The sequence below is a fragment of the Theobroma cacao genome, chromosome 10, assembly GCF_000208745.1.
Source record: "Theobroma cacao cultivar B97-61/B2 chromosome 10, Criollo_cocoa_genome_V2, whole genome shotgun sequence".
NCBI classification, from domain to species: domain Eukaryota; kingdom Viridiplantae; phylum Streptophyta; class Magnoliopsida; order Malvales; family Malvaceae; genus Theobroma; species Theobroma cacao.
In genome coordinates, this window is record NC_030859.1 from 16,677,570 (window position 1) to 16,688,057 (window position 10,488).

Genomic DNA, 10,488 nt, shown 5'->3' on the forward strand with positions numbered 1-10,488 from the left:
CTCTTGGTCAATTGGAGCCCACGTGTCATTGCAGATCAAAACTTATATTTTGGTTATCTGTATTTCTATTCATACAATTTTTACTTTACTTTCATGTGCAAAAAAATTATTTACGAATATTTCTATAAAAATTTATTTTATGACAAAATAGAATATTTCAATTATTATTTTTGATAGTACTAGTTGTCAACAATTTGCTTTCAAATGAACGTTTTAGATACTTAATTTTTTTTTAAATCATTAAATATATATTTTCGGTTTACCTACTACATTTTTAGCAAGTTTCGAGGTTTTCGACAAAAATGACGAAAATGCCCATGTGAGCAAAAAAAAAATATGTTATGTTATGATTTGGAAATGATTTGTAATCCTTTGAATTTTGATATTTTATAACTATTGCTCACCGGGAAAGTGTAGAAGTTGATACGAGAGCCTTGCGAGGTTTCAATCGGCATTCGGGGTGAAGAATGTCTGTCGAGGCCTCGCGACGGTTGTCACGGGCCCGATGGGGAGTTCCGGGTCGTGACAGTTTTACATTTTTAGTTATTGTGTGTTTATGACAATTTTTAATTGTATAAACTTGATTTTGAATTTTAGTTTTTAATGTGTGTTTCACTTATAAATTTTGAAAGTCAGTTGTGGATGTTAATTGATAATTTATTATCGAAATTTTAATTGGTAATTTTTGTTGGAAAAGCATTACTAACAGAACATGCCATCGAAAATTAGAAAAAGAATTTCTGTTGAAAATACATCACCAACGGAAAATTCCGTTGGAAATGCTTTTCCAACAAAAAAGTCCGTTGGAAATTTCCAATGGAATTTTCCATTGGGAATGCTTTTCAAATAGAATTTTTCGTGAAAAATGCTTTTCCAATGAAAAATTTCATTGAAAATTTTCAACGGAATTTCGTTTGAAAAAAATTTCCAATAGAAAGTCCGTTGAAAATTTCCAATGAAATTGCTACGAGACAGCCGATGGATTATATATTTTTTCCAACGAAATTTTTCGTTAGAAATTTTTGATAGATTTCCAACGGAAAGTATTTCCTACGAGACTTTTACTGATGGAATTTCCAATGGATTTTTTCGCTAGAAATCCGTTGGAAAAAGGTATTTCCAACAGAATTTTAACTTTTTCCAACGAAAAATTTCATCAAAAAAATCTTGTTTTTTGGTAGTGGCTTTTTATAACTAAGCTAACAATCAATACATAAAATTATAAATTGTCGTAATATTGCTTTACAATGTTTACTACTGACTATAACATTTTGTATATGTAATTTTTAGTACAGCGACTAGCTTTAGTCTTCACATACAAAAAGATATAGAATGAAAAATATAATAAACACAACTATTACAACATGTATTATTGTTTTCGTGCGCAGCGCATGGGCATATTTCTAGGAGTGTGATAATGGTGAAGCAATTATGTTCACTATTAACGATAAAGGTACCAAAAGAGTTAAGCATATGAAGATAAAATATTTAACTGTTAAAGAACTTGTAAAAATGGTGACATTTCAGTAAAGCTTATTGGAATTGATGACATAATAGTTGATCTTCTTACTAAGGAACTATGTCTTGCCACTTTCAATAAATATGTGTATGATATGGGTATTGTAGAATCTTTTAATGTCCTCGGTTAATGGAAGGATTAAACATTGATATATTTATATGCTTTTATGTTTAATTTTGTTTGGTCATTGTTAATGTTTTTGGATTTATTATAAATAACGATTATTCTATGATATTTAGTAATAAAGTGCTTATGTATATATGCATTTTGCATATGTGAATGCGTAAGATATGTTAGTCTTTAAGCATAGATGGGCAAATAAATTGATAGTTACGAGGTTATGTCTTTGACACATAAAGCACAAATGAAGATGTGTAAAGTAGACAAACGAGTTTACTAATAAATCATAAAGTAGAAATTAAAATAATTGACAAATGAATCCAATAAATGAAATAAATCATCAAGAAAGTATTGTTGTTTATTGCTACACTACCGCATCAAATTCATGTAGATAAGAGTGAAGGTGTTGTTCTTATAGATGCAGTTATTGCTACTTTTTGATGTCACAAATTTTGTTGGATAGTAAAATGTTTGAAGTAATCTTTAAGACCAATCTATTTTAAATCAAACTGATGAAGTTTTCAGTTGTCTTGACTGAGTCGATTTTAAGAAAATTTGCTTTTTAAAATTTGAATTTAAATAATATAATCAAAACGAGAGATTGTTAGATTTTTCAAATAATTAAAATTTGAACTTACATTATTTAATTTATTTTTTTATCAAAATTACGAGACAATTAATCTGATCTAAGATAATATTATAGTCCATAATATAATGAATAAAATTAGGTAAGTTCTAATATTATTATGGAGATAGACGTATAAAGGAAATCTTAAATGTTGAGATTAAGAGTTCAATATACAAAGCTAAAACTAGTAGTTTCTTCTATCTTGAAAACATTAAAAATCTTGTCATTGAAGAGTTCTAAAATAAAGAAAGAGAAAAATCCTAATTCATTGAATTTTAATATTTATTTGACTAATATTATTTCCACAGTCAAAATTATAAATAAAAAATATATACATTTGTGTGTATTTCAAAATTTAATTATAATTGATCTTGGATTAAGTACAATCCTATTTATAAATAAATTTAATAGACCCCTTTTTCTCTATTCTCTGAATTTTAACATAGTGTAACAAATGAAATACACATTAAATAATCTTAAGCCCCACAACTTTAATCTAAATAATCACAAGTAAATTTCATTTAATAAACCTTTCAATTATTGAATCTATAAAGTAGCTGATTGTAATTTTGCCACTGCTCATTAAGGTTCGAGCGCATCTTTTTTAAAATTTTTATTAATATTTGTTTTAATAATAAATATCATAATATATGTTTTACGGTATAATATGATTGTCGAGATATGATAATTAAAATAAATATTATTATCGTGTTTGGTATATATAAAAAAATTTATTAAAATACGGAAAAGTTACTGTATTGATTAAAATTGTCAAATTTTTTCTGATTAGTACATAATAAAAAAACAGAAATTAAACAGTGAAATTGGCAAATAATTAAATTTGAAGTTTGGGTGATTGAATTGCCAAATCAACATGGAATAGTTGACACAGTTGAGCACAAGCAATCCCAAGATGACGTGGACAAAAGCATCGCCGTCAAGGCGTCAGCATGTGCCACTAAATTTAAATTACAGTAGCGCCAGCGAAACATGGTGTAATACAAAGGATGATAAGACCAATGGACCTGCAAGGATTGAAATTAGTTTCTATTTGTTGTCTCTTCTATTTTTTTATTATTGGACCTTAATCTTTTCTTCAGCTCCCCTGTCTCCCCCCATTCCTACCTTAGAGAAGGAAAAATGGCGGCATCATCGACGTTCGAATCCTCTCTAAGAAGAGGGAACCCGACGAGAAAGACGACGCCATCGTCATCCGACTCTTCGAAAAGAGCAGCAACAGCTCCACCTCGGAGATCCAGAAGTGTAAGCGCCTTTTCGAGAACCTCACATTCCGACTTCTCCGAATTCTCCATAAAAAGAGACAACCCGCTCTTTGACAACAACAACAACAATCACGACGACGACGACAACGAAACTGTGTTCAAATCCGTCCTTAAATCCGACCAAATTACTTCCAAAACCAAACACAAAGCAGTTGCCGCCGATGAGAATAGCAATAGGAGAGGCAGATCTGTTTCCAGAACTGGCCCTGGTGGAAAACACGCGTCGGCGTCGGGGAATAGCAAGGAGTTGTCTCGGAGCTTGTCCGTTGTGGATACAAGGAGACGTGTCCGCTCTGTCTCCCGCACTCCACTTTCAAGGAGCCATTTGGCCTCTTCTGAGGTTCTGCCATTTTTTTTTATCAGAGTTTTTGTTCAATTTAGTTTCAAATGGAAGTATTTTGGTTTTGAATGATGAATATTTGGCTGTTTACATTTTTTCTTTGCTTTGGTTGATGCATTTTGCTTATTTTTTACTTTTTATTTTTTTTATGAAAAAAAAATAGTAAAAGCATTGATCAAATGGAGCCTAAAATAAAATGGAAATCTAATTAGTAAAAACAAAAAATTATATTTCAGCAATTAGTTCTAATGTAACATACATTAAAGTAGAATATTTTCTGTATAAATTGAAATTGATGCATTTTGCCTTTCGTTTCCAGAAGTTAAAAGAGTAAGTAGCAAAAGCAAGGAACAAATTGGAGTTGAAGTTATGGCAGTGAATTTTGCTTCTTGAAAGCCAAAAGCAAGAAGCACATTTGGATATGAAAGTTATACCTTTGAAGAATTAAAAATTAGAAATCTGATTTTTTTTGGGAAAATAAAATATATGATTTTTATTTTATATAGATCAATTATGTTAGAATTGGTGTTACATTTTAGTCATTACTTCATTTTTAATCAATTTTTCTAGTATTTTTAGCAACTTTTGAGGAAGCGGAAAGTAAAAATAGCAAGTGGTGAAACTAATAACCAAACATATCATAAGAGACTTGATTTTTTATTTTTCTTTTAAGTTCATTTTTATTGATAATTGTTGATTTTGGGCAGAGTGAGGTGGAGCAAGAAGGTAATTTATGGATGAAATCTAGGAATAAAGGTAATTTAAGTGCTACATCGAGCAATGGTCAAAAGGGTAACTTTGCGAGGAGCAGGTCTAGTTTGACACGGTCAAGTCAACGGAAGCCTATTGATCCTTTGGATGCTTCTCCTACAAGTTTGGTATTAGCTCAATGGACCTCTTTTTAGAATAAAATGTTTTTGAAAGATTGATTTGGTATGCTTGCAAATAGGGAGGGATTTTCTTTGTAATGATGTGGTAATATTTCATGTTTTTTCTTTGTTTAGTCTCGTTTAAGAACTGCAACATGGGATGATGTGGTCTCGACGAGTTCTTTTTCAGAAGCTGAACTGATGGAGGTGAGATTGTGGGTCATTTGAATTGGTTTATACTAAATGGATGGTTTAACCTCAGGTTAGATACCTAAATGCTAGTTTCCTAAGTGTTTATCTTTTGAATGTCAATGTTGATCAATTTTATTGTTTTACACATTAGATGCAAACTCTTCTGATGTACTTTAGTTTCATGCTTCATTTTGACCTCATTCCAGGGGAATAATTTGGTGGGAGATGATACTGGTGCTAGTGACATATACAAAACTGTTAAATCAGAAGTGAGACGGGCAATTTCCGACATCCAAAATGAGCTGGAGAGCGTAAGTTAATTTTGGCTTCTTCAATTCAATATTTCCCTTTGGGTCTCTACATGAGTTAAGTTGAGTGCAATTAAGTCAAAAGACATCTTACTTTTTATAAATATTAAGTGTGATTTGTTCTCAGTGTTTTTATGATCCTGCATTTTCTGTTATTTCTTTAAAAATTTAACTTAGTGGCATTGCCAAAAAAGAGACTTGGTTAATAATGAGCACCACAATACCGTTGTCTTCATAGTTTTGTTTCTGCAGTATGCTTGTTGATCTTCTAGAGAAGAATATTGTGATAGTTTACTGATAATTGGAGCATTTATTTTGCTTTCATGATAGAAAATTTTAGTTACAGATTGTGTGTTTTCTCCTTGACCTAATTTTGGGAATGTGATATCACATATTATTGAAGTCATCATATGAAGTGAGAGAGTTGCTAATAATTATTTGACTTTTTTATCAGCAGTCTCTGCAGAATCTAAATAATGGTGCAAATAATTGCTGCTGGAATATCCTTGTTGTTGTCCTGCTAGTTAACAAACTAGTAACATAAGACATACAAATCATAGCTCAGAAACAGACATTATTGTATGAGATGCAATGGTGAAATTTAGAAGAGATGTGGACACAATAAAATGCATGCCAAACTGACCTTAAATTTGTGGTAAAACTTAGACTTTGATTTCTTTCTATATATAGTTGGTTTTTTATTGGATAGATAAACACAGCTATTCTCTTGTTGGCTTCTAGCATTAATTTTTAATGACATCGGTGACCTATTCCAATACAACATGCATACTTGTACATGCATATATTCGGGTTATTTGCACTTATAGAATTGTAAGGTTTTTGTATTTTAGCTTTTGACCTTACCTGTAAAATTTGTTTACTTGTTGAAATACTTGAATGTGGCATTAGTCATTGTGCTCACAGCTCTGACTGCAGTCTTCAGGTTTTCCTTGCAGAGAAGTGGAACTTTATGCCAGTCGCTGATTTGCTATTGCTTCTTTTGATTTCAGGCAATCAGAAGGAGTAATGTCACTGCAATTGCTAGTACTGATGTGACTGATACCCCTCCTGGCTTGGTGAACCAGGGTACAGTGTCGGACATACAACAAGAATATGCCACAAAGCTGGAGCAGGTAATTTTTCTTTCTGCAAGTGTCTTCTGCTTATGATTGAAAAACATTTTTCCATTATGCTGCACACACACACACACGTTAAGGTAAAGTCTGAAAATGAATTCACCTTTCAGCTTCTTTCTGCTTGGTTTAGTTATTTTTGTTGTTGTTATAATAGGAATGATGGGATATTATTAAATAGCAGTTAGAGAGGAGTGGGCGATATTTGAGTTCAAGTGATGTGTTTGAGCAGGGGAGGGAGGTTGTACTGAATGGAGTAATGTGATTGCTAATAAATATATGGTGCAGGAAAGGATTGAATGGAGTGAGCAGAGTAAGAATGAATATGGAGTATGTAATGAAAGATAAAATGAAGAAAGGTTGAAGTGTATAAACATCCAACAAGGGTATGATACGTCTATGATCTTGTCGAAAATCAATATCTAGAACCTTGTTAGGTTTGATCTTTCTACATTTGCAATTATAGCAACATGCTATGCTAAATTGAGCATCTCTTTATGGCTATGGTAGTAGCCTTTGATTAAAACATAGAAAATAACTAAAATATTTCATATTTTGAACTATCAAGTGCTTAGGACATGATTTTGGAATAAGTGTAATTTCTCAGATGTCTAAATAAATTGCTTAATCTAATAGGAAAAGATATTAGTAATTGTCTTGTTACCAAGTTTCAATATAATAGAATAAGTCAACATTGCTCCTGTGTGTGTAATGTTATGTCTTGGGAACTCTCTTAGTCTTCATTTCTCGGTAAAAATTTTTATTCACCTTTTTCATTTTACTTGCAGTCCCAAGAACGTGCCAGACAACTTCGAGCTGACCTGGCTGTAGAGGAACACCGTGGTATGGAACTTAGTAGGATCCTGAAGGAAGTGCTTCCAGATCCAAAGACTCCTAGCACGAAGAAATCCTGTCAAGGAAGAAAAGTAGGCATATGCAGTTTTCAGACTAAATTTTCTGGCACACCTTCACGCTTTTCTTTTACTTTGGTTATACAAAGGCAATATGTGTGCTTATGCATGCCTATCATTGTTCAGATGAGGGTTGTATTGAATGGACCAGTCATATTGGAAAAAAAGGATTTTCCAGATTTCTATTTTCATTTCAGATCTGCTTTTCTCAATTTGTTGGGTTCTTTAATGTAGAGAAATCATTTCATCTTTTTCTATAACAATACACTTTCTTCTGTATAAATCTCATTTTTAGTTGAAGCAACTGCAGTTCACACATATTGCATCATTTAGGAATTTGAAATAACAATGCTTCATGTTATATTCCTATTAAAATGTGACTTCTTAAGATTCAATGATGAGTCCTTGCATGGTATTAGTGTGTACAAAAGATATGCATACAAAATAGTTGCAGTATTTCCTTGATCCTTAAACTGGAAATTTGCATATATGTTGGTGTTTTAAGTTAATTTGCATATATGTTGGTGTTTTAAGTTAATTTGCATATATGTTGGTGTTTTAAGTTAGCTTCTTTGCATGCTCTCTTAATGTATTCTACCTAAATATGGTGACAGTCTAGTATTGAGAGAAGGAAGATCTCAAAATGTCTAACTGAAGATGCCCTTGCCTATTTTGATGAGTGTGTCTCGCTATCAACATTTGATGGCTCTGACTTCTCATCACTAGAAGATCCACCACTCAAATTAGTTGGAGTTGGCAGCCTAGATGGTGATAACATATCATTGGCGCATGCAAGTTCAAGCACTCCAGCCTCCAATTTCCTCAGGAATCATCTCCGTGATAAACAGGTTAAGTTTCTTATATATTGGTGTTTTGCTTCTATGTTTTTCTTTACATTATATTTTAAAACCAGATGTTTGGACTGATCAGCAAATCAAATAACATTCCAGTTAGTGATAACTAGAGGCTTGTGCTTGTCAAAGCTCATATTTGTCCAGCCCTTCTTTTCTTTCCTCTTTTACTTTTTATGATAAATATCTGCTATCTTGTATCTAATGTGGCCTTTTGAGAAAATCACTAGTGTGAAAGCTACAGTATCCCATAAGGGAGATATTTATGTGCAAGAGGAGGCATCCTTGAGTGTTTTTATTTGATCTCCCTTTATCTCATACAGGATATATGTTCCTGCATGGGGACCAACACATCAACTGCAACCCATGAGTCAGATAAATTGTTATAATGGGTCAGCACCACCATTATGGGCTGAGGTTTATGTTGAGATTCATATTTGACAATGTTAAATAATTAAATGAAATTGATATAAAAAAATTTTTTCAAGTTGCATTTTGACCTGGACCTTCAGTATCCTGTATTTTACAATTGACTAGCTAAAATTTCCTTCCATATGCTTTTGTATTATGATTGGGGTGAGTTGAAGTAGACCGCATCATATTGTTAAAAAATAACTGAAATTGCATTTAGGATTACTTTTTTTGAGAAATGAAGTGTGTTCTTCAGCAAGTAGTCTTTTGTTGCACTATCGTCCAACATCTTATCCTTTTTTCTTTCTTTGGGATATCTTAGATAGTCTCGATTTAAGAGTTTGGTTGTTTGGATGGGTAGAAATTCTTCTTGTTTTTTGTTTTGTAGTTTTTTCCTTTATTGAATTAATGTTTATAGAAAAACAGGAACAATGTTTTACAACATGATTCCCCGATTCCCACGTTATTTTTGCTTCCTTTTCACTGGCTAATGTTTAACCCTTCTTGAGGCCTAAATTAAGGAGAAGAAAATATGGACATAGGAATGTACTTGAGTACAACAATTATAGAAATCATGTAGTTTTGTATAAAATCATGCATGATTGAAATGTTATCCATATTGTCTAAAAAAAAAATCTCTCCATGTTTGCAGGAATGTCAATTCACATACAGCCATGATCCTTTGGATTTAACAGCCAGTATTGGTAGCATGGAGCAGACTCGAGATCAACTCATTCTGAACAGTACCGATGGGGAATGGGGTCAGAAGTTCCAGTTTTCCTTTTCTCCCAATCCAGGTAAAATATGTGAGCCTCAACAAGACATTAGGAAGTATGTCAAAGGTTTTGAGAAAGACATAGGGAAAGTTAACATCGATTCACAGGTCATGAGAAATAGGTGTGATCCGGATGAGTATAATTTGCAGGCCAAACAACAGAGTTTGTTGTTTGATCATGTGTTTCTTAGAAACAGATTAGAATCTGGCAGTTTGCTACTATGCAATGGTGGATGCCTTGCAGCTTCATTTTTGCCTTTTGCTTCTGTAATTTAAATTTTATATCATGTGATTTTATTTTTCATGCATCGATAGAGAACTCAGGTGTAATTTGGCGTTGCTTTGAGGTAAAAAAAAGCTCAGATCAAAAAATTGTCATGGAAAATTGTGGTTCGAGATATTTGAGTGTTCGGCATTGTTGCGAAAAATTGCTGTGGAGAGTTGAGATGTCTATAAGAAAAATATGATTTTGAAAAGTAAAGGGTAAATTATTGTTTTATGTGTTTATTTATGAACTGAGTGTATAAATTATTTTTCTATCTAATTTTATGAAATTATAGAAACGCAAAATTAAATTTTTGAAAGGAAAATAAAAATTTCTTCAAGCTAGCAAATGAAATGGTTTATTTGAATTTCTTTAAATAATTTAAATACTTTTTTAGATATTATGTAAGAAAAATTAGTGCTATGCATTTCAAAATGGCAGATATGTAATTTGAAAAAAAATGAAAGCATTTCCTTTTTTTTATAGGTTTACTGGAAAGTCACATTATATAATTTAAAAAAATAATAAAAATCTGTTAAACAATTTAATTAAGGTTATCCGTTTTAAGTTAAATGTTATTTAATTTTTATCTTTATTCTATTTTTTACTGTAAAAAGTAAGAATATTATTCTTTTTAATATAACATCATATCTAACTAATTTAATTCGGTTAAACTCATAATAAATATTTAAATATAATGCTATAATTTAAAGATAAAAAATATAACAACATTTAATATTAACATTCTAATCATATAATTACAAGGATCATTAACATTTAAAGTTAATATAAAAAATGAACAATAATGTCAAGATTTTTAAGGCTAATTTTCACTAAGCATTTTTATTATTATTTTTCACTAAAAGTATGTTTACTTTGTTTA

General features: G+C 31.4%; 1 protein-coding gene across 2 annotated transcripts; it reads left to right on the top strand.

The window, feature by feature from the left end:
- On the top strand, nt 3,298–9,627 carry LOC108663559. 2 transcript variants are annotated; one of them, XM_018128596.1, is made up of 9 exons: nt 3,298–3,890; nt 4,598–4,768; nt 4,895–4,966; nt 5,158–5,262; nt 6,270–6,392; nt 7,181–7,318; nt 7,918–8,151; nt 8,478–8,571; nt 9,218–9,288. In XM_018128596.1, the coding sequence occupies exons 1-8, from the start codon at nt 3,408–3,410 to the stop codon at nt 8,541–8,543; spliced, it is 1,392 nt and encodes a 463-aa protein (XP_017984085.1). In that variant the 5' UTR covers nt 3,298–3,407; the 3' UTR covers nt 8,544–8,571; nt 9,218–9,288. The 2 variants fall into 2 exon arrangements, with proteins under 2 accessions (XP_017984085.1, XP_017984083.1); XM_018128594.1 differs by lacking the exon at nt 8,478–8,571 and having other exon boundaries at nt 3,299–3,890; nt 9,218–9,627.